This window comes from Henckelia pumila, chromosome 2, assembly GCF_033568475.1.
Source record: "Henckelia pumila isolate YLH828 chromosome 2, ASM3356847v2, whole genome shotgun sequence".
NCBI classification, from domain to species: domain Eukaryota; kingdom Viridiplantae; phylum Streptophyta; class Magnoliopsida; order Lamiales; family Gesneriaceae; genus Henckelia; species Henckelia pumila.
The window spans coordinates 36,325,523-36,351,696 of NC_133121.1; the positions used below are offsets into that span (position 1 = coordinate 36,325,523).

The 26,174-nt window shown below is 35.2% G+C and overlaps 1 protein-coding gene across 1 annotated transcript; it reads left to right on the forward strand.

Annotated features, from left to right (window-relative positions):
* Positions 1–3,318: 3,318 nt before the first annotated feature.
* On the forward strand, positions 3,319–6,947 carry LOC140877497 (uncharacterized). Its single transcript, XM_073281035.1, has 5 exons — positions 3,319–4,125; positions 5,661–5,886; positions 5,974–6,267; positions 6,582–6,703; positions 6,882–6,947. Exons 1-5 carry the CDS (start codon positions 3,319–3,321, stop codon positions 6,945–6,947), a joined length of 1,515 nt encoding a protein of 504 aa, XP_073137136.1.
* The last annotated feature ends 19,227 nt before the right edge of the window (positions 6,948–26,174 follow it).

Here is a 26,174-nt window from a genome sequence, read left to right on the forward strand (position 1 = left end):
GCTGTTTTTAGCAGACCGAGCGTGACCCCTGTTGAGCAAAACAGTAGGGCTGTGATTTTGGAGGCGCCCGGTCTGCAGTTTTTAGCAGACCGAGTGCACCACCTTTTAAAAAAAAAATTTATTTTACTTTTAGTCTTGGATCTTGTATGTTTAATTGTTGTTTAATCCGATATTAGTTGTTTAGAATCGAGGTCTCACAGTTTGAGTGTAAACTGAATTTTTGCGGTTCGTCATGCATTCAAATTTGATTAGAATTACGAAAGATTAATCCGTCAATATTTGAATAGGTTTGATTGTTCTAGAAATAGTCCTTTGAATAATTTAAGAAAATTCCTGTGAATTAAGATTAAGTCTGATGTCTTAAATCGACTACTTGTTACAAGAATTTTCTGGTACCTACGTGTGTCCTTGATCGAATTCTTTCCAATTGAAAGTTTTATTCTAAAAATTTCTGCTGCATTTTTATTGATTTAAAATTTAATTGCAATTTAGTTTCTTGGTTAAATTCTAAAAATCACTTTTTTGATTATTCTAGATTAAGTAGAAGTAAATATATTTTGGTAGTCATAATTATACAGTATCTGTGGGTACGATATCTGATTTTAATCACTTTACTATTACTTGACATGGTACGCTTGCCAGTAGAATTTATTCACACCGATTTAGCCGGTCAGTGGGCTAACGACGGGTTTATGTATACTACTAGACTCAGATTAGTCTAAGTGAGTATCTATTAACCTAGTTAAGGCTTTTGGAGAATAAATAGTGATACAATGATTGTCTACTTATAGTCTTGGACTAGAAGACTTGTATCGCTAGGTTGCTTACTTTGAGGTACGGACGTATTATCCGAGATATCCTGATTGAGTATGCATTTTCTATGATCGCATGTTTTATGTGGCATTAATTATATGTGCATTCATTATGTCAAGGATATTATGCTGCATGCACATTGACACGTTGAGACTGTATTTTATTGATACTACCAGTAGAGGGGTCGCTCAGTCCCATGTTATTTTGTGGATGGATGTCATGGTTTTGGATCCGGATAGTCCACGATTTGATGGTATGGGAGCCACCTCCTGATGTGACGGCCCAGATTGCTACATACTGTAGCGCCTTTGAATGACCAGTATTCCTTAGAGGTTCCCAGTATCTTTCACTTGCGTATGCACTCATAGAACTTGTATACTCATGCTTACGTACTGAGCTTTTTATGCTCACGTCATCGGTTTTTGTTTTGGAAACCCCATTTCACGTGGCAGGACTCAGGTTGGACGGATCCGGTGGTAGCGATCGTTGAGCTACAGTATGGTGGATTTGTACTGTACTAGGATTTCATTGTAATTGGGATTCTAGTTTTACCTTCGATGGGGTTGTATAACATTATTGGTTGTTATAGTATTTGTTTGTACCGGTTGTGTTCTGCCGGTGGATTTTAGTTGTTTTAATTAAGTTTCCGCTGAATTTTTTGATTACTGCTTTTAAGTCGATTTGTATGCTTTAAGATTTTGTTATTTATTGATTTCGGGCTGGGTCACTACACACCTCTTATTAAACCAACAATTTTTATATCCCATTTGTATATCTCTGTTATTGTGTAGTACCATTTATTAGAGGCAGATTAATTCATTTAGTAGGAAGATTGATCTTGGTCCTGAGTATCGACAAACCCTACTGTTTTGAATAGATTATAATAAACAATACGATCTGTCGACAGCAAATGTCTAGTAGTATATCTATCTCCGTGTATGATTTTAACAATGAATTTTGTTTTTGTTTTGTATAATGGAAATTTTACGGTTCGAAAACTTACATACTCTAGAGCATATCCAAATTGAGAACCAAAGATACTCCAATTTTTTGAAGTGCATCTCTATTTTAGAGGATGCTAGAGTGATTAGAATAATCACGTAGCATTGAAAACTCATTTTGAATTATGACATTATTTACGAAAATGTCATTCTCCAAAATTGTAAAATGATCATTTTGTATTTTTTTTTGGTTCATTTCATATACATAGTTGTGATCATTTCAATCTTTTTATTTAATTTTAGTGTATTTTTGTTGTTTTTAATGTATTTCAAGTTTTCTCTTTTCTCTTATTTATTTATTTATTTATTTTAATTGAATTATTCGGAATAAAAAAGAACAAATGGAATTGAGATCGTTTAATAATACATTACATAATTAATATTTTTTTATGTTAACAATATCGAATGAGAAGATGTTAAAAATATAAAATTTTATAAAATTAGAACATATGAGTTGGAGAGTATTTTTTTGAAATAGAAAATACAACATTCTATTTTAGAGAATCCATAGAAAAATGAACAATATGGTTGGAGATTCTCTAAAATCTCTATTCGTTTTTAGTATACCGATAATAATAAAGTTTTATGTTTGGCAAAATTTAACAATCTTGAAAGTAATATTTTATTTCTAAAATTTCTCAAGTTGTGAAAAGATTTTATTTAATATATTTTATCTTTCTTGGACATAAAGTAACTTAAAAATTATATGTTTAAATTATTTATTTCCTTAGTTAAGTAGATTTGAGATATTATTATGTTTAAATATGATATTCAATTATCTCATATCTAACTAATCTTTTATTATTTATGTAGATTGATATCATCAAATATTGAGAAATCTCACGCCTACAAGAAAACCAAGACAAGAAGGATTCTTGCCTATATATTGATTTAGGCGTGCACAAGAAGAAAAAGAGAGAGACCGAGATCAAAGATATTCCTAAGAAGCTTCACGTACGTACATTGAGAGAAGAAGAGCTTTTGAAGCTCATATCGGTCGTGATCACTTGATGCTTTGAAGAACACTTGAAGATCAAAGATCAAAGAGTGTTTAGTCTCTACGAGTTTTTGCATCTAGATTTTTTTCTCCTTGCTTCGTTTTATTATTCTATCTTGCATAGAATTTTTAGGAGAACTTTTATGGTTTATTTTCTCACATGTTTTGAGATTAATTGATTTTACAATAATCACTAATTTTAGGGTTTGTAATACTCTTTGAATTATTTTCTAGTTAAAGTTTTGCTCTGAGGTGCTGCAAGAGTATTTTATACTCTTGTTTAATAATCTAAGTTTATTTATTTGGTTGCTTGTTTATTTTATTCATTCTTTAATTATTTTTCGCTGCATATAACTCGAGGTGTTATTGAAGGTGTTTTCAGCACCTTGTGACAACACCTAAAACTGCTTATGTGCAACCATTATTTCCTTACAAGTGGTATCAGAGCCATATTTTTGATACACTAAGAACTGATCCTGTTTTGTTTATTTTATTATAGGGAATAAGATGGACTCATCTAATACTGCAAATTCATTTTTAAAGCATCTGGTTCTTGATGGCACGAATTATTCTCTATGGAAGACAAGGATGCGATTTACCAGAAAATCTATGGATGAATGTGCATGGCAAAGCATTCTTACAGGTTGGACTGCTCCAAAACTCGTGGACAAAGATGGTGACTATATCATAAAGCCAGAAACTACATGGACAATTAAGGAGACACAACTTTCTAGCTTTAATGCTAAGGCCATCAATGCCATATTTTCCAGTGTAGACATAAAGATGTTTGGCCTAATTGCTTACTGTGTTGTAGCCAAGGATGCATGGGATACTTTACAGGAGCCTTGTAAAGGGTCTGAAAGTGTCAAGAGAACAAGGATGAGGTTACTAAATTCAAATTTCGAGAATCTTTGCATGAGTAAAGAAGAAACAATTTCTGAGTATGATCAACGTCTTCGGGAGCTCGTCACTGAAGCATACACTCTTGGAGAACTAATTGCAAATGAAAGACTTGTGAATAAAGTCCTTCGATCTCTACCTGAGAGATTCAATGGTAAAATTTGGGCACTTGAAGAGGTCAAGGATACATCGAAGATGAAGCTGACAGAACTGATAAGTATACTTCAAGTGTTTGAGATGAATAACACTGCACAAAAGAAGGATAAAGGGAAGGAAATTGCCCTGCAAACTTCTGATGAATCATATGAGGAGTATGTTCAATTTCGTCAAAATGTTCTTCAATCTGATCTCGGAGAAGATACGATTTCATTGATGACTAAAAAGTTTAATGAATATCTAAGAAGAATGAAGGAAGTCAAGAATTATGATAAAAAAATCAAGGCTCCGATGTTCTCCAACAAGCCTTTGAAAATCACGGGGTCAGAACAATCACCAAGGAAGTTTACTAATACTCCTAAGCCTAAACTGATGTTGGAAGGAAAGAAAAAGCCTGGTTCAAATAAGTTGGACACTGATAAGTGCATTTTATGCACTTAATTTATATATGATTTGACTTGACTTTTGTTATGTACGGAGTGGATTTTATGCGTGTTAGTAGTTGTGTTTTGTGAGATGCAAGGAATGACGCAAAAGTAGAGAGAAGAAGCGGAAAGCCGAATTACGGGACAGCAAACTTCAGAAAATTACTGGGTCTTTTAGAGACATCAAAATCCAATCTCTACCGTTCACAATGAAGTTTGGGATGTTTTAAAGCTGCAGTCAAAATTTCAGCTCAATCCGATAGCTAGAAATTAATTATTATTTTTCCAAGAATGTTGCGCGAGTTGGATGCGATGTAGCGCACCCGTGCTCAGAACCAGCGCACCCGCGCCCTGTAGCTTTTATTTTGAGAAAATTATCGGCGATCAGTGCCCCTGCACCCTAGGACAGCGCACCCGCGCCTGACGTGTCTTATTTTTGGAAACTTTTAGTCTCAAACTTTAAAAGGACTCTTTGGCATATATCAGAGGGGAATCGAGGGTTTTCATTAGTTTTTGAAGGCTAGAGACCAAGGAAAAGGGAGAAGAATCATTCTTGGCACGAAGACGAACGAAGCGACTATCGGAGACGGAGAAGCATCATCTACCTACGTTTTTATTTCATTCTTTCTCCTAATTTTTGAATGATGTTCAAGAACATGCTTTGTTTGATTTTTATTTTCATTATGAACTAATTTCTTTGTCTAGAGGGACGACTTAGCTTTACTTGAAACCATGTTTTTGATATTTTGATTGATATATTAGAATTATTCATTTGGTTTATTTGTGTTTTCCTGAATTGATTGCGTTCAATTTACTGGCATAGATTGAATGATATTTTATTTAGAATCTATCACTAGAGAGATGAGATTTTGAATATGACATAGGAAAATACATCTTTGGTGTTTATATTGTTCGAGAGGCATATAACTTCATAAAAGTCATAGAAGAATTCTTGTGCTATTTACCGGATTTAATAATTGAACTTTGATAGAGATATTGAGTTTGCTATTGAATACGAATTTCTGCTTGACACTCGAGAGAGGTAGTAGAAAATAATAGAAATTCTTGGTCAATAAACTAGAAGAATTTATGATATAAATTTCTTTATGAATTAACTTGGCGGATGGTTAAGTGATGTCGAACCTCTAGAATTTGTCTCTCATTGAATTTCGTCTTGCGAACTCGTCGTTAATTAATTTTATTTATTGCAAATTTTAGTTTGATATAACTCAAATCATTCTCGTAGCTCTACATAGGATTAAGATTTGATTAGTTGCAAATATTCAATATAATATCATTTTATTCATTTTCCGTGGGATCGACTTGGACTCATTTTCTATATTAAAACTTGACACCGTGCACTTGCAGGCACAAAATTACGCAACAGACACTGTTCAGTTTCATGCATGTCAAGGCTTTGGACACTATGCCAATGAGTGTGCTAACACGCTTAGATTGGGAATGAACATGTCTTTGAGTGATGAAGAATCTGAAGAAGATGAAGAACAGGAAGATGAAGAGAGTCACACTGCATTATCTGCCTTACTGGAAAGCAAAAAGTTTTTTCAAATCAATTCTTTAGGTGTTGCCGCAGGTGTTGCCACACATGGTCGCAACATCTCCCAAAGGTCAGTTTGTTTTAATTCTTCTACTACTGATAAAGTGTGTAACTCTTATGCAGGTGATGGAACATTGACTATGGAAGAAGCTCTGAAGATGTATGAAGAACTTTACGTTGACTGGATTGAAAGGAATAAGTTGAATACTATTCTTTCAAAAGAAAATACGGATCTAAAGGCTGTTGTTTCGAGACTTGAAGTGATGTTAAGGAAGAAAGATCTGGAAGTGTGCAAATTAAAGGAAAAACTTGGAAAAGCAAAAGCTACTTTGGCAAAGTTTAATTCAAGCACTACCAAGTTTGATTCTTTACTCATGATGGGAAGAGATGGTACAGCTAGTTTAGGTTTTGAGAACAGTAAATTTGAAGTTGGTGAAAGTTCGAAAGGCCCTGTGTTTGTTTAGGAAAGCAACAGTACTGAAATCTCAACCACGAAGGCCACTCAAATTGATTCTCCAAAACCAACACCATAGCCTACTTCTCCTTCAATGTCTAGAAAGAAATGAAGACTACAGACAGATAGAGATCTGCATCAAAGGTGTTGCCTAAGGTGTTGCCAACACCCTCACACAACATCTACAAAAATAGATCTACTGTAAGAAAGGTTTGGGTACCAAAAGTTGATACTCACTGTTATATGATTTACACTGCCTTGAGAACTAATGTTTCAGGTTCTTGGTACTTTGATAGCGGCAGCTCACGTCATATGGCAGGTTCCAAGAAGTTTCTCACTGATTATGTTGAACATAAAAGTGGTAAAATAACCTATGGAGGAGGTTCAAAGGGAAACATTGTTGGAAAAAAAACACTTAATGTTGCTGGTTTGCCTAAGCTTCGCAATGTGCTTCATGTTGAAGGTCTCACCGCAAACTTAATAAGAATTAGTCAACTTTGTGATGATAATTTGCACGTGCAATTTGATAAGAAAATGTGCAAAGTATTTGATAGTTCTAATTTATGTGTCATGACAGGTACTAGGTCATCCGACAACTGCTATCAACTTGGATAAAAGATGGCTCGTAGACACACAAAAGTGACAGAATTTGACCTATGGCATCAAAAATTGGGTCATGAAAATTTCAAGACACTAAAAAACTTGAGTAAGTTAGATGCTGTTAGAGGTATGCCTAATTTAAAATCTTTTGTTCCATTTTTGTGTGAAGCATGTCAAAAAGGAAAGCAGACTAGGGTGTCACATGAGGTGTTGCCAACATCTCTGACAATACGCTGCCTTGAACTTATACGTATGAACTTAATGGGTCCAATAGATGTTGAAAGCTTCGGTGGTAAGAAATATTCTTTTGTTTGTGTTGATGATTTTTTACGATATACTTGGGTAAACTTTTTGAGGGAAAAATCAGACACATATGATGCCTTCAAGAAATTTCTTACTAAGATTTCAAATCTCCATAATCTGAAGATAATCCGAATTTGCACTGATCATGGTAAGGAGTTCGAAAACTCTTCTTTTGCTAGTTTGTGTGATAAAAAGGGTATTTCTCATGAATTTCCTGCTCCTAAAACCCCACAACAGAATGGAATTGCTTAAAGGAAAAATAGGACTTTGCAAGAAATGGCAAGAGTGTTGTTAAGTTCAAAAAATATTTCAAAATGTTTTTGGGATGAAGCCTTGAATACTGCTTGTCATATTTCAAATAGATTTTATTTAAGGAATGGTATTACTATGACATCCTATGAAATTGTAGTGACCCTTACCCGAATCACCTACTAAACAGAACTTAGGCATGTAATTAACTTAATAAAACAGATATCAGAAATAATCTTGCGGAAACCAAAAATAAATACAATCCCAAGGAAAGGAATCTGTAATTTATCCAAATATTATACAACCAAATCGAATAGCTGTATCAACCCAAAACAACAGAAATAAAACCTAAATGAAGCTCCAGCTGGCCAACCACTGCCTAGCCTATCTTGGATCCCCCAGCCTCGTCCAATCGCAAACCTGCCCCAAGGAATAGGGTGTCCAGAAACACAGAGTACTAGACGTGAGCATAAAATGCTCAGTACGAGAGTATGAGTATACATGCATGCAAAGTGAACTCCCTAAAAACTCGAGGTCAAGGATCAGATAACAGAGACAGACCGGGCCCTGGTATGTAGCACGTTGTGCCGTCGCTTCAGGAGGTGGCTCCCATACCATAATACAAGTGGATATGCCGGACCCAAATCGATGGAAGTCCAACCACTAACAGGATAGGGAAAAACCCTACTAACAGACATCTCGAAGGAGATAGCTCAGTATGCAAATGAATGCAGCATAAATCAATGACATATAAACCATGCAGTCACATTATACATGCATACTCAGTCAGGATATCTCGAACAGTACTTCCGTACCTCAAATCAGTGCAAGCTCTACCAACTCTAGGTCCACGCCTATAGCCTGCTCTACACTTCCAAATGATACTACTATCATTAAAGCGCTCTAAAAGCCTTAACTAAGCTATTGCATACTCCTAAATATTTATAGGAAGCAAAAGTTATACCTTCGTCCGTCGTTAGCCCTTTGATGCCGATGCCTCCAGAACTTGGGCACAACTCCGCTACGACTATCGAACGCCTCGACAACTCCCGGGGCAAGCCTAGGAAGGCTAGAACAACTCGAATACGACTTGAGTAGAGAGGAAATCCGGAATTGGCAATTGAAAATGAATTCTCGGCCTTCTATTTATAGACAACGATCGGAACCTCCAATCCTCGATCGGAACGTCCGAACCTCGATCGGAACGTCCGATCCTGCCATCGGAGCTTTCGAAGATCCTGATCTGCCATGTGTCAAAATATTACTAGTTGACTTCGGATAGGGGTGATCGGAGCTTCCGATCTTGCCACACGTCATGCCTGACGTAATACCATCGGAGCTTCCGATCCACCTTCGGAGCTTCCGATCCTGTTCGGAGCTTCCGAACTCACCTTCGGAGCTTCCGAACTCTACCCAAGTAATTATGATTAATCCCTTAATTACTGATTTTGGTTACGGGCTACTACATTCTCCCCCACTTAAGATATTTCGTCCTCGAAATCAGATCTTAAGTACTAAATGAAATACAGAAATCAAAAACATTCTTTATTCAAATCAAACGTTTACAGAGTTTGCAACTGAATACAACTTAAGAATGAAATCAAAACAACTCAGGATGGTCTTCACGCATCCTGTTCTCAAGCTCCCAAGTAGCTTTCTCAGTGCCTCGGCGCTGCCACTGAACTAAAACCAGAGGAATGACTTTGTTTCGCAAAACCTTATCCTTATAATCCAGGATACGAATAGGTTTCTCAACATAAGTCAAATCCTTGTTCACCTGAACCTCAGACTGCTGCAGAATATGAGATTCATCTGCCACATACCATCGCAACAGAGATACATGAAACACGTCGTAGTATGTGTGCATTATAGACAGAAATAATTCTAGTTCCGTTGATATATTCAAAAATCCAGTACAACACTCTCGAACCAAACACATTGACATTAGACATCATTTTATTCGAGATTTGGTCGAGACAATCATGATCTTAATTGAGTTTGTTGGAACCAATAATCAATTAGCTGATATATTCACAAAATCTTTGGATTTCGAGAGATTCTCCAATCTAAGGAAGTCTCTCAGTATGTGTGCATTATAGACAGAAATAAGATGTTGTTAGGAGTGTTGCAAATACCCTGTGACAACACCTTTTCATGCATGTGCATTTTTAGGATATTAGGCATATTGCATGCATGCATTCACTTTGTTTTGTGACGTGTTTGATACTGTGTAACCATTGACTAGTTTTCACTCAGGATTCTTTGCAAAAAGTTTTACAGTTTAATGAGATTTAATCGAAAATGAGTTCTGATTAAATCACAAAGTAGTGGAGGGATGTTCGTGTATTCCATGGTCTTGTCCCAAGTGAAAAGTGATAGCATAATCAGAAACTCAAATTATCAATTTGGTAAAACGTAATCAATTCAATCATCAAATTTGATTGAAGAATCAGAAGAAAATGGAAAAAGCTACTTAAATGGGTCCTTTGAAGATCGTTTCATTTAGTGTGCAGGCTACCACTTCTGCAATAATGAATTGGATACCAAAATTTTTCTGAATCCTGAAGTGTTCTGGAAGATGTTGCCAACATCGTTGAAAACACCTCACTTGTCAAAAATTTTTTTGCATGTGATTGGATATTATTTTTATGTCACACTCTGTTTTAAACATAATTAGGACATGCATATTTTTATTTGTGAATATTTTTGGCTGAAAGGTTAGAATTTTTGATCGAACAAAATTTTGAATTTTTTCCCTATCCACTGAATTTTGAATTTGAATGTGATTGGATTTTGTTTCAGTCGTGTTATATTCCGATGAGGATTTAAATTTGGAGATATTTGGTGAAATATTTGGGCCTAGATTATTGGTAAAAATTGAAGAGATTTTCTTCCTAATTAAATCGAATTAGAGTGCCGTTAGGATTGGTTACCATTGGGAATTTCTTTACCTTTAGAGAGGTTGTAAATTCGAGTGAGGATAGGAAAAGTTGAGTAATATATATTTGGGTATTTATTTGTTTTTGGAAATACATTATTTTCTTGTTTCAACCCACGCTCCTTCTTTTGTTCATCGCCTCTGCTTACATATTGCCCTAATTCCTTCTCTATTTTTCACTCTAGAATATTTTAAATGGCAAGAAAGTGTTATGATTCCCACGATATTAGATCTGAGATGGGTTTTACAAAGGATGTTGTTGAAGGTGTCACAACACCTCTGTCACCACACCTCATGAACGAGCAAGCCCTAGTTGTAATTGCTGAGGAATCCGTTCCTCTGGATGAAATTGCTCCAGGAGAACCTGGTAATGCCATCAACGTGGAGAACTTGCCTGATATGTCTGTGGTCAACAAAGTATTTCCGGCGAAACCCTTGACTTGCCGATCCAAACGTCAAGCCGGATACAATCCTGACTACACTGCCTCCAAGAGATTTCGAGGGAAGGGTCAACCATCGATACCTTCTCTGGTGGACACCAAATTTTCCTCTGGTGATGCGAGCTCTGATGAAGATTTTAATCTGGTGCATCGAAAAAGGGGAAAGGCGAGTGTCATGGAACCATCTGTTTAAACTATCCCAGTTCCTTTTGAAGTAGAAGAACAATCAACGAAGGACTCCTCTTCTACTAATGACTCAACAGAGTTTGTGAATCCTTCTGCTACGAATGACAAGAAAGATGCATCGGCATCTGCTCCTATTTTGGAGGAGACCACCACTGCTGCACCTCTTGTGTTTTTTGATAATGAGGTAGGGTCTATTGCCAAATTCATGGGTGATATGAAGAAATCCAAGGCTCCGAAGTCCACTGACCAGTATCAAAACTCTGATGATAAAACACATGAGGAAATGCTGTAGGAATTCGAAGACAATCGCCCACATTCCACTGATAGTTCCAGCACTGACTCTAGTAAAGACTCAGATGTTAAAAAAGAATTGGAAGAAGAGTCTGATTCTGATGACTCCGCAAATGATAAAGAGGATGTTGAGGAAGGTGTTTCCGACATCCTGGACAACACCTTGGGTGAAGACTATCGGGTAAATTCTTCTTACTCCTCTGCTTTTTATTCCAAGGAGATTGCAGATTGCTGGAATAAGTACGTTGATCGTGACTTCTTGGACGAGCACAATATTGATTTGGAAATTTATGGAGTTCAAAATATGGTCAAATTCTTTGATGTGAGAAATTTGCTTGCTACCGCCACTACAGTTGGTTCATATTGCAGGGAGCTCGTGAGGGAGTTTTATTGCAACCTTACTGAGGCCGTGAAGGACCCACGATATGTCAAGTATGGGAAGGTATATGTGCGAGGACAGATTTTTGCCTTTAGTCCTGCTATCATCAATGGTTTTCTCCGTACCCCTTTTGTTGATGATGCGGCACTACCTACCATGGATGAGATGACCTCTGTCATCACTGGTGGTCATGTAACAACTTTTCCAGCTCATCCCAAGAAGTTGTCTGCAGCAACTCTCACTTCTTTGTACTCTGTTCTACACAAGACCGTTGTCAAGACATGGACTCCATCTGAAAATTCCACCATTGTCACAAAGCATCAGGCTACAGTCTTGTACGCTATTGGAACAGGAGTCAATTTTAACTATGGCCGACTGGTGTTTGACATAGTCAAGGCCTTTTCCGACTGCGCTCAACCAACTTTGAAGTTGCCTTATCCATCTCTAGTCTATTACATGATGTTGTCTCAGGAGATTGAAAAGGATGATGATGAGGTTCTTACTGAACCTGGAGAGCTGTTGAAAATTGCGCCTACACTACTACGAGGAAACAGGAAGATAGACTTACCTTGGTCTGAATCAGGTGTTAGTTGCTACAGGTGTTGGCCGATGTTTCCAACACCTCCTCTGCCATTGTAATTTTTGTACCTCCCCCCCCCCCCCCTCTGCTGCTCAGAACGTTGATACTGCATTTATTCAAGCTCAATTGTTGCATGCTGAGCAGAGGATCACTCAAGCAAAGGCTGATCTAGCCTATTATGAAGGGTTGAAGGCTCACTATGAGAATCTGCTAAGTGGAGCTGACTCTTCTGGACAAAAAGGGGGAGATGAAAGTAATGCAGCTGCCACTGACAAAGATGATGCTGATGATGATGATGACTCATCTGAGAGCAATCAATTCTAGATTGCTTTAGTTGATTTAGTTTTTTTTTTTATTCTTTTTGCTGATAAGTTGTTGTATTTGATCTGCTTTTAATCAAAACTGTGTTTTTGTGTTTAAGCTCTAATATGATGTTTGTTTCTCCTTTACATATGTTTTTGTATGGAGTGTTGTAGCTAGATATTGTCAACATCTAGTGACAACACCTCGGCTTATACTTAGGGGGAGAATCTGTTTAGGAAAAGTTTGATTAAGGGGGAGTTGAGTTGCACTGAATTGTTTTAAGGTATTTTGTCCAGAAAGGCAAAAAGGGAGAGATTGAAAGAAATATTTTATTCCTAAAATTTCTCAAGTTTTGAAAAGATTTTATTTAATATCTTTTGTCTTTCTTGGACATGAATTAACTTAAAGATGATATGTTTAAATTATTTATTTTCTTAGTTAAGTACATTTGAGATATTATTATGTTTATAATATTCAATTATCTCATATCTAACTAATCTTTTCTTATTTATGTAGATTTGATATGATCAAATATTGAGGAATCTTACGCCTACAAGAAAACCAAGACAAGAAGGATTTTTGCCTATATATTGAGTTAGGCGTGCACAAGAAGAAAAAGAGAGAGACCGAGATCAATTAAGATATTCCTAAGAAGCTTCACGTACGTACATTGAGAGAATAATCGAAGAGCTTTTGAAGATCGGTCGTGATCACTTGATGCTTTGAAAAAAACTTGAAGATCAAATGTGTTATTGAAGGTGTTGTCAGCACCTTGTGACAACACCTAAAACTGTTTATGTGCAACCACTATTTTCTTACAAATCTCCCCAAAAAAATCTTTAATTCTCATCAGTACTAAGATTTTCATTTAATTAAAAATATTATTTACATTGTATCTTAAAGTAATCCAATTGCTTTATTCGATCAATATTTTCCAAAACATCAGTAAAAAAAAATAAAAAAATAAACCATCAAGTAAGTTTTATCACTTAACTAGAAAATTTTCATTAAAATCAGCCCATTAATAATCGAGTACGATTTAAAAAACAAATGTCAGTAAAAATATTGATGCATAAATTAAAAAGCACACAAAATTTATATTTTCCAGCTGGGTAGATAGCAATTTTTCATGTGCAATTGTCTGTGTAGATTAAATGTGACAGATCTGAGTTAGGGGCTCACATTAATTAATGTTCATCCAACCCATGTTTTAAATCTTTTTCGTTTTATATATATACGCACACACACAAACTTTATTTCCGGGACAATTTTGCTCCAATTCTAGGAATAATATATCAAACATCCCTAACATTTTTTACTAAATTAAATATACACTTAAAAAATTCTTTTGAAGACGGTCGTTACTCCAAATCTATCATCAATTTTTATTTAAATGATTTTTTAAAATATGTATACAGCATAGGGGTGGGATCGGATAGGGACCCGTTCCGTAACCCTAAGACCCAATTATTTTCCCGATAAGAATCGAGAATTTTTTTTTTTTTTGATTTCGCACCCGACACATATCGGAACCCGAATATTTGAGATCCTGTCAGGTAGGGAGAGGATATTCCGATAATTTTTTCATATTCAAAACTGTGTTAAAAAAATTGTTTTATTGTTTTTTTAAAAAAACAGTATTTAGAAACTTATATGTTTAAAGAAAAATAAACATATAATATTAAAATATTATGGATAATGTTTTAAAATTTTCTCAGAAAACTAAAAAAAATTGTTACTATTGTAAATGTTTTTTTAAAAAGAAATTATATAAAAACTTATATATTGTTTTAAAAAATGACTCTTTCAACTAAAAGCATATAAGTGCATAACAAGATCATTATATATGTTCATAATTAAATTTGATCATCATAAATCTCTAAGTATTGTATGCAATAAATAAGATCAGACAAAATTATCACGAAATATGTAGTTTATACACAACCCAGTTTTACATCGAAAGTTGTTATTAACATATAAAAATTTTGTATTTCACATATTTGTCAAGAAGAACATCAATTATGTATCGGATAATTATTGATAAGATGTCCGGGTTACAAATTACAAATTAACAGATAAATGTTGTTTAATATATGAAGGGCAACTTGCATATCTTATTATGTATATTTTTTGTAATCAAATAATTATAAATATGAGTTAATTAAATTACTAATATATTTTCAAAAAATATACTTGAATTTTTTTATTTTGTGATTCTAATATTCGATAATTTCAACAATAAATAATTATGCGAAATAAGTTTACAATTAATTTTTTGAATAGATTGAGTCCCAATAATCTATAGCTCAATATGTTAATAAAATTATAATAAAATATATTAATAATATTACTTCAGGTCGGGTCGAAAATTCTGTCAGGAAGAAGTTTATTCTCGATCTCTCTAGGAAAATCCCGACAATTCGGTTTGATAAAATTTCGAATTGAGATTTTCTGAGACGAAAATGAGATGAGATTCCGGAAATGTCAGAATTTTGAGAAATTTGTTAGCCCTATTACAACGTGGTCAGACGAAAATGAGATTAGATTCCAGAAATGTCAGAATTTTGAGAAATTTGTTAGCCCTATTACAACGTGGTCATTAATTTGATTTAGGATGGTGAAACTAAAATGCTACAACTTAGAATAACGAAAAAACGAAAATTATTTAAATATGAATCAAAGTACCTTTTTTTGGGTAACATGAATTAAAGTATGTTTATGCAGTAGAGATGTGACCTATTTCCTCCGGTCCTGCTGCTGCTAGCTACCATAGTATGGAAAAATAAAAGAATAATTAATTTGATGACTAAATTTAACGGCTGGTAAATAATGCAAATGGTCTAAACTCAAATCTATGGACTAATGTCGACGATTTATAGCTCATTTGATATTAAAATTTTAATATTTTTTTTTACAAAATGTTCGCATAAATATCTCTTGACGATCATGGATACCCCAACAACAAATACTCGTGAAAACATAACTATAATTAGGATATCTTGGATGTTTGTTTTTGGACACTTCATGAGCATCATAACATGTTCATATGAACATCTTAATGAATGCATTAAATGTTTCTACGATATATGCTCACATAAACATCTCGCGGTGTCTAAAAAAAACCCATAAAATCAAAATTATAATAAATAAATAAATATACAACCATATATGGATATATGTTTAAATAAATATATACGTATATATATATATATATTGTATATGTCTATATTACAAAAATTTATGTGATTTAGGCATCTGTGTGCGACTTTTTCTTTTTTCTTTTTTGAGAATCAACCAAACTCCATGAATTTGGTGTGTGATTTTTAAGTGTTCAACCATGAATTTATTGGATGAGATGAACAACGTGACTCATAGTACAATATATATAATACGAAGTCAGAATATGTATGTATATATATATATATATAGAGAAATTTTCAGCTGTCCAACCAATGATGTCCAACTCGTCCACGACAACCAAAACCCGGTACCATTTTTTAGTTATGCGAAAAATAAAAAAAATAACTAAAACTCGATACCGGGTTTTAGTAATCTGGGACGAGGTGGAGAAAATTGGTTGGGCAGCTGAAAAGTCCTTCATATATAAATATATATAAGTTTCAAGAAAGTCAGTGACTTGCCCTGAATGTTTGGCCCCAGTTTCAACTTTTTAATTTAATTTGCAAACAGCAAATTATTATTCTACTACTATATACTTTATATTAAATAATAATATGTATCTTAAGTTATTGTCTTCTAAGAAGTTCAAAACCAAGAAATACTTCACTAGAGCACCTATATTTTTTAGAAAATTACATTTTTGTCATGACATGTAATTTTTATTTTTTTCATTTTTTAAAATCTCGTTAACAATATATTATTTTAGTCTTGTAATTTATATTTCATTTTTATTTTTGTTCATGTTATGGTTAGAGACATCAATTTGGGTTAGATTCGTCGGGTTGACCCGTCCCCCACACAATTTAAATGGGTTGAGTTGAAAATTTTCAACCCAATTAAAGGCAGGCCAACCCGCACGGGTCGCGGGCCTAGGCGAGCCAACCCTAGGCGGGCTTAGAGAATTTTTTTAAAATGAACATCAGGGATTTATATGTATTTATTAATTAAAAAATTTGAATTTTTTGTATTAATTACTTTATATAAAATGTACACGTATGAAATCAATGATTAGAAATTCTATTAATATGTTTTTATTATTATTTATAAAATTTATAATTAATGATAATAATTTTTTTGTTTTATTTATTTATTTTTATTTGTTGTGACTTGTGAGCCAATCCGTGGGCCGGTCCACTTAATCCGCAACCCACATCGGGTTGGGTTGGTTGAGGATTTCCAGCTCGCCGAGATAGTGGACTGACCCACCCCTGTCCCGTTAGAAGGCAGGTTTTTTATGGAGCGGGCTTGGCCCATCTGACAGCTCTAATTACAATGAATATTTATTTTTATTCTTGTAACTGGTATATTTTTTAAATTTTTAAACGTTTGGTTATATTTTACTGGAGTTCATCGTATTTATCCGGAAAAAGGACCAAAAATAGAAGGAAAAAAACATAAAAGTCAAAGTACCACAAATGAAAACAACATATAATAAGTTATAATATTAAAAATAAAAATTCAACGCAACAATAACACATGTGATAAAAAAAACATGTAAATTAAATGATTGAAATTACAATTCATCCTTGATATGACTACAAATTAAGAAAGCACAATTGTAACACCAAAAATGTGGTATTTCCTTTTTCCGATGGTGGAATAATGAGCGATTGAAACTAATATTATATTAATTATTCTAAAAAAATTAAATTTATTTTTGTTAATATTTTACATCTATATACCTTACAAATTTGTTCGTATATTTTCTATGCAACCCTTCGTCTCTATGAAGATAGATTACTTAGCTCAAAATCACCGTTCCTACTTCCCTTGGACATAATTACAAAAAATATTTTCAAAATATTATAATCCAAGTAATTAATATGTACGTGTATAAATTTTTTATCGTTTTATCAAAAGTTATTATAAATAGTAGTATTTGTGCTACTCAAATATTTTTATCTCATAACAACCCAAACACCAATGTCCAATATTGCTATCCTAACATAGAGTAATTATTGCATTTTAAGAATTAAATTCCTTAAAATCCACGTGAATCGAACATATGACATCTGACTCTAATACAATTATAGCTAAGTTCAAACGTTTGTCACTTTATTAAAAGCTATTAGTGATGGCAGGGGTGGAGTCACCCTTGGGTTAGATGGGCACCAGCCCCACCCATTTTTTTTTAAAAAAATTCTAGTTTCAAATTTTTTTAAAAAAAATTCATCCCCAGGAAAAAAAATAAAAAATTCAGCCCCAAGCAAATTTTTTTGGTTGATTCATTGTCGTAGGTTTTGAAATACGCGATCTGAGATAAATTCGAAAACTTTAAAATTTTGTCAAATATTTAGTTGCGTTAATATTGATTTATGATACATATGGATTTTCAAGTTTGGATTTTTACCCTAAAAGATATTGTTGCGAAATTTAAGAAAAATAATCAATTTGTTGAAAATTGAGATATTTGAGAATTATTGACTTTGCAATTATTATTGATCTTGTATTGCGATTTATCTAGTTAGAATAACTGTAAATTCAATAATTATGAGATGTTGAAAAATGACCGTTAATTGTAAATTTTTGGGATGATTGAAAATTTTTAGTTGGGTATTTTAGGAAATGAAGAAAATAAAAACTTAAAAGTTATTGGTATGATCTATGGGTGGGTGGGTGGGAACTGCTCTTGTTACTATTTGATGAGATCGGTTATGGGGTGAGAAACTGCTTGATAAGCTGATTTCTCGATATTATTGTAGCAGTTGACCCTCGTAACTCTTAGTTTGGTTTAGTTACGGTTAGTCAACTGAACTCCTTTCTTTTCGTGTGTTGATGTTAATTGACAAACAAGTGTATTTTGCGGAATGATGCCAACTAACAGATTCGAACTAGTAATCCAATGGATTGATCGGAGCAGCAAGTAGGTGAGTGTTAGAGTAGGTGCCCGTCGAGCCAATGTGTTGGTCGATGGTCCTTGAGAGAACTCTTGTATGACAATTTTTATTATAATAATATTTGACATTATTTAATTTGACACACCTTTATCTGTATACACATGCTAGTTGCATAGATAAAGCCCTTGAATATACAAATAATAGAAAGAATATGAGATGGTCATGTGATGACTATCATGAAACTCATATTTGGAATACTGTATATTCTAAACTGTTCCTAGTCGATTCAGCCACCATAAAGAAGGATAAAGGCCGCTCGAGCTTAAGACTAGTATTTGCGATGTGAGTACCATGTTTCATTGGTAGGGGACATGGTGATGTCCAAACATGCAAATAGATGCTCCTTGTAGAGTGCACTGAACAACCATCTCTAAAGGATTTTCCAAGTGGTTATCACTTATCGAGTGAAGAAGTCCTAGTTTATGGTTTTACACCATTAGTCCTTATGACCCGGGACAACATGGAGACTCTATATGCTAGTGCTTTACTTTGAATTATTTACCGACTCAACTGGGGTCATCATGTGACAATGTTGAGTGTTGTGACGAAACATATAGGAGTCGATGCATTGTAGTCGGGGATTCACCGCTTACCTACGAGTATGGATATCCTATCTGTTCTCATGCATATGTAGCTTGAAATCTCTGATCAGAGTAGGTGGTAATTAAGAAATGGTTTTTTGAATTACACCTTAGATGCAACTACGACATGACAGATAGTTATCGATTCAATGACAACTTTCGATAAACCAATGGTTGTCGAATCGGTTGGGATATATGAGTTAAAGGGATCGTACTATACGTTAACCATAATTGATTGGTTCTTGCATGCACTATCATTTGATACCTAGGGAGTCATGTAAGCGATGCTGCTAGAAGTTTAACATGACTGGTTGGATACTATCAGATTTGAGTTTTCTGACATTCTTATTATTAAGGGGTTGATTAATAATATTGGAGCTATATAGGGTATGCTCACATAAGGGACTTGTTGATCCCGAATCACATGGAGATGTGAACCCACTGCTAGTTGTATCAATGAACCATTTAGGATCACACAAGTACTAGCTTTTTAGATCCCGTTGAGATTAAAATTAGTTCAATGTGTTGAACAACTTATAAAGGATTTTATAAGTAATATATATTAGAAGTATGACTTCTAATGGAGAATAAAAGGGAAAGTAACTTTTAATTTGTAAATGTGTTCCAAAATTAAAAGTTGATTTGAAAAATAATTAGTTTGCAAAAATGGTGATTTTCTAAACTATTATTTTAAACTTAATTAAATTAATTCAAGAGTTGAATTAATTTAACACTAGTAGACTTTGTAGTGTACAAATAATTAAATTAATTCAAGTGTTGGATTAATTAAACACTATTGAGTCTAGTAGAGCTCAAATCGATATAGTGTTGAATAATTATATACTAGTGGACTTGAATAAGTTCAAGTTAGATTTAATTAATTATTTAAACTTATATGGGTTTAAGTTTAATATTTAATTAAATATTAAGTTCAAAATTCATGTATATATATATATATATATATATATATATATATATATATATGTGTGTGTGAGGGAGTTTGAAGGTTGAAAGAATGGATACAATTTTTCATGCAAGTCTTGCATTTTTTCATGCATGGTTTAATTGCTAATTTTATCTTTGACAATGAATAATATATATCAAATATTCCACCACTAATATACATGCATGGCCGTGGCTTTCTCTTAAGAAATTCTCCAATTTCTCTTTTGAATTTTGGGAGAAAAGGCAAGAAACATCTCAATAAAAATGCTCTAAATATTCTAGTGCATATTTAGAGTGGATCTAGTTTATCTAGTCGTGGATCTAATTCGAAGGAGGAGCAATTTTCGAACAAGGTGCATTCTTGAAGAGTTGAATCCATTTCGAGCAAGGTGTGCTCTTGGAAGCTTGTAGATAGTGTCTGTCATTTCAAGAGCTAAGTTGTTCACAACTTGGTTGGAGCCATAAACCAATCTTTGAGATTGATAAGTAAAACTTCTAAACACCCTATGGATGTTTGCTACACAAGTGCTCGGTTTTTTTTTGATAAAAATTTTAAATTTCCGCTGCGTTTCTGGGCACGAGTTAACTGATCACCAACAGTGGTATCAGAGCCTAGGTTACTCTTTTGTGTATTATTTGTTGAATATTATGTTGAGATCAATTTATAATCGCATGAGAAAATCATTTCTTCAACTTTCGGGACTGTTTTGAAATTTTTTTTATGGTCGTGGGCTGCCCGAGGGGCGTTTAGGGAAGCCTACGGGCTGCCTCATTTTATATAAAAAAAAAAGATTTGGCCGGAATCCGGCAACGGAGTTTTGGTAACGACTATGACGACTTGTGTTTCCAAAAGGTGTTTTGGGATATAAAGTGTCATAGGCCCTAAGTTGTTAAAATCATTGTAGTTGATTTTTGTGAAAAATTAAAATTTATGATGTATGATTTTTCTCATGAAATAAATAGTTAAAGTGAGACTTTGATTATTTATAGTAAATTGTGATTTACAAGAAATTCGGTTATAAATAAATTAATTGAAAAATAAATAAAGGTGTTTGTTTATTTTGTTAATTTAATTTATAATTATGGCGGTTAGTGATTGAACCAAGATATATAATATTTGATCAATTGATTATTGTAATAATTAATTGATGGTGTATAATATGTAATATTATGCATGAATGATGATCAAAAGCCCAAGACCAATTTTCTAGGTGTATGCTAGGATATTTTGTGTTGAATGAGTTGTAATAATTATCAAACAATAAAGTGGGATTGGTTTATAGCCCGTTTCCACCCCATGAGATGTATTCCTATTTGCCATGAATATTTTATTGTAAAATATTTGATAGTGGAAGATCAAGATTGGAAGATGATGGACCATGATGAATTATGAAGATCCAAGATATCTAATATTAGATGCTTATGTAATTGTTGCATTTGCATCCCATACATTCCCTAGGATTGGACCTAGGCCCGTGTTTGGCTCACACGGGCCGAATATTTTTGGGGCGATTGATCATCCTTGTTAATTTACTGTTTATAATATATGCATGATATATTATAAATAATGATTATGTGCGTTATTATTTTATAATAACAAAGTTGCATGAATCCGGCAAACATACGACCAAACATGGCGAGTTTTTAAAATTAAAGATGAGACCATTTCAAAATTAAAAACCCTCATTTTGAATTAGATTCAAAATTTATATCAAGCCCGAAAAAGGGGAATTATAAATTTGTTTATAATTTCCATGTCTTCCAACGACAATGGATGCATGATGAACTCTACCCGTATTCAATGCTCGGCTCATATTATTGGGGGGCTTGGATGCCGGAAAGCTGTGACATCCATTGACATGGTGATGTGAACTATGTGGAACTCCCATGACTTCGGCTCATATTATTGGGGGAAATCATGGCGACCGTCCATTAAGATTCGATATCGATGGGTAAGACTTGACGTAAAGATGAACGAGTCATATTATTGGGTTCTAATCAAGCGTGAGACAAAAGTTTACGTAAGGGTTGCATGAAAATGCAATTGGAAACTACCTTTTAGGAATTGTGATTGGCTGATATTATTCGGGATCATGATTGACTAATTGGACCTTACGTACCTAATGTGGAAAGGAGTTTCCCATTTTTCACTAGAGCGTAGTGAAAATGTCAAAATAGTGGGAGTAAAAATTTATAAAGTTAAAGTCCATACTTTATATCTTATTAAATATTTTAAAATATTCATTAAAATTTATATGTTATTATTTTTCAGTACAAAGTTTTTGACAATGTCATCAATTCGCAACCCATTATCTACAATACTCGACAAACATATACTGACCGGTCCCAATTACCTCGACTGGCTTAGAAATCTAAAAATCTTCTTGAACTCGGAGAGGATTGCATATGCAATTGATAAGTCGCCCCCTGCTGAGGCTCAGACTGGATGTAGCCCTGCTGAACTACAGACTTACAAGGATTAGTGTGACCATGACTTGAAAGCCAAGTGTTATATGCAGGCTTCTATGAATGATGAGCTACAGCGGCGTTTTGAGGATGCAAAGCATGCTGCTGAAATTCATTTGCATCCCAAAGAACTCTTTGGTGAACAAACACGCCCACTTCGACATGTGATTGTCAAGTAGCTAATCACTTTATGCATGCGAGATGGGGCTTCGGTCCATGAGCATGGCCTAAAGATGATTGGGCTAGTGGAGAAACTCGTTAGCATGGATCTTGTGCTACCAGCTGAGTTGACCACATACGTGTTGCTCTTGTCACTGCCTAGCTCATTTGACTCTTTTGTGGTTAATTTCAACATGAACAAGTTAGATCCAACCCTTGAGGAGTTGATTAACATGCTTGTTACGTTTGAATTCACAATCAAGAAAGAGAAGCCAGTTTTTTATGTGGGATCTTCATCTGGTGCAAAGAATAAACCACGTGGGAAGGGAAAGAACCATTCTTTCCATGCTCCCAAAAAGAATGTGCCCTTGAAGAGGCAAGCTCCGAGTCCCGTTGTGGCAGCCACACCAGTTAAGGCTAACAAGACAAGTGACTTCTGTCATTACTGCAAGAAACCTGGACATTGGAAGCGTAATTGCAAGGAATATCTTGACCAGATTGGTTCTGAAAAAGGTATGTTCTACATTGAAGTGAACATTTCACTTAACTCTTCTTCTTGGGTATTGGATACCGGCTATGGCTCACATCTCTGTAATGATTTGCAGGTGATGGCAAGAAGTAGGAGACTCAGGGATGGTGAGACTTCTTGAGGATGGGCTGTAACGCCCTGTTTTTATCTTAAATGAGTTTATTTGAGTTAATCAGAGATAACAGAGTTCTCGAGCCGGTTTGATTTTGATCAGGGTCCTTTTTGCAAATTTTGGAAATTTCAGGGACTAAAACGCAAATATTGATTTTTATATATTATCTACACTTGGATTTGTGTGGAGAAGCCTTCTCCTCCTTCCTCAAGCACGCCTCCTCCATTGGAGACGCCACTTTTGAGCTTTTGAGCTTTGTGATTTCATTCCGGGCTCGATCCGTCCGTTGGAAATTATTTCTGAAGGCAGATTATCGATCACTGCAGTGAGAGCTCTGTTATATCGTAAGTTCTTCTTCGATCCGATACATTCTAGTTTTTGGATGTTGTTAGAATTGTTCTAGATTCGAGTATGTTGTTCTTGACAGAGTTCTGATCGTTTATTATCTGTCGGTTTTGAAATAGAGCGACGTTCGGAATTGTTATGATTTTTGGAAGCCATTTTCGAAAATCATGGTTTTGAGATGTGTTGGGTTTGCCTTGTTGTTGTTGTATTAGCATTGAGATGAGTTGATATCGGTATTGAACTGCTGTCTGCATTGCCGGTTTGTTCAGTTTATAGCCGTTATGCCGTCGGTTTGAGTTTTGGGGATTTTGAACCGTTTTTGAGTTGTTGGAACTTGGCTTATAAATTGATCTTGGTTATTGATCATTCATTTGTCTCCGTACAGATTCGTTTGGAGGTATCAAGCCCAGAGTTAGCAGCTGTTTGATCGTTTCCGAGATTTGAACAAAGAACGGTATAGAGCATTTCCTTGAACCGTTGCCTTGTTGTTGTTAGATTGTATAGTTGTTGATACAGTCTCTTTTGTAGCGTATCCAGAGTTGGAAGCTACTGCATTGAAAGATAAAAGCAGTCATCGTAGCGGGATAGCATACTCGGGATTGTGGTTCTCGAGTTTTCCCTTTTGAAATCACGTACTTGCATCTACACTTGTTCTAGCATAAGGAACTTGTGTTTTGTTTGATGGTTTTGGCTTTTGTTAAACGGCTTATGTTTTATGTTTCTGTTATGCATTCATCTTGAGCCAATCTTGTTTTCAGCGGGCAGAACCGCCCTTTTTGTTTAGACGTTTGGGAGCTATGATTGAGTGGCCTAGGTTGTAGTATTTCGCCTAGTGCTAGCATACTCATTATGGTTGCTCAAAGTCTAGAGGAGTGGGATACGTGACACCACCTCGATTGGGAGATTCGGTGAGTCGTTACGTGATCTCATCCTCGGGATCCCAAAAGCAGAGCAGCTGTAGTGACCCTTACCCAGATCACCTACTAAACAGAACTTAGGCATGCAATTAACTTAATTAAACAGATATCAGAATAAAACTGCGGAATCCAAAAACATTATACAATCCCAAGTAAAGAAATCTGTAATTATCCAATAATATACAACCAAATCGAATAGCTGTATAAACCCAATCAACAGTAATAAAACCTAAGCGAAGCTCCAGCTGGCCAACCACTGACTAGCTCCTCCTGGATCCACCCTCCTCGTCCAATCGCAAACCTGCCCCATGGAATAGGGTGTCCAGAAAATACAGAGTACGAGACATGAGCATAAAACGCTCAGTGCAAGAGTATGAGTATACATGCATGCAAAGTGAACTCCCTATAGACTCGAGGTCAAGGATCAGATAACAGAGACAGACCGGGCCCTGGTATGTAGCACGCTGTGCCGTCGCTTCAGGAGGTGGCTCCCATACCGAGATAACTGTGGATACGCCGGACCCAAATCGATGGAAGTCCATCCACTAACAGGATAGGGTACAACCCTACTACAGACATCTCGAAGGAGATACAGCAAGATGCAAATGAATGCAGCATAATATCATGGAATATAAATCATGCAGTCACATAATACATGCATACTCAGTCAGGATATCTCGAACAGTACTTCCGTACCTCAATACAGTGCAAGCTCTACCAACTCTAGGTCCACGCCTATAGTCTGCTCTACACTGCCAAATGATACTACTATCATCAAAGTGCTCTAAAAGCCTTAACTAAGCTATTGCATACTCCTAAATATTTATAGGAAGCAAAAGCTATACCTTCGTCCGTCGTTAGCCCTTTGATGTCGATGCCTCCAGAACTTGGGCACAACTCCGCTACGACTACCGAACGCCTCTCCGACCTCCGGACCAAGCCTAAGAAGACTAGAACAGCTCGAATATGACTAGAAATAGAGAGGAAATCCGGAATTGGCAAGGAGAAATGAAGTCTCGGCCTTCTACTTATAGACAACGATCGGAGCCTCCGATCCTCGATCGGAACGTCCGAACCTGGATCGGAACGTCCGATCCTGCCATCGGAGCTTCCGAAGATCCTGATCTACCACGTGTCAAAATATCACTTGATGACTCCGGATAGGGGTGATCGGAGCCTCCGGTCCTGATCGGAGCTTCCGATCCAGCCACACGTCATGGATGACGTAATATCATCGGTGCCTCCGATCCTCATCGGAGCTTCCGATCCCGATCGGAGCTTCCGATCGTCCCTTCGGAGCTTCCGATCCATCCAATCCCCAATTTATTTAATTAGCATTAATCCTTAATTACTCAATTAGGGTTCGGGCTACTACAGCAGCACTCCCTTGTTTATCAGAATCGATATCCTGGTTTTAAAGACATGCATATCTTTAGCTTCAACTTGAATATGTTGTTTTGATAGCATGTT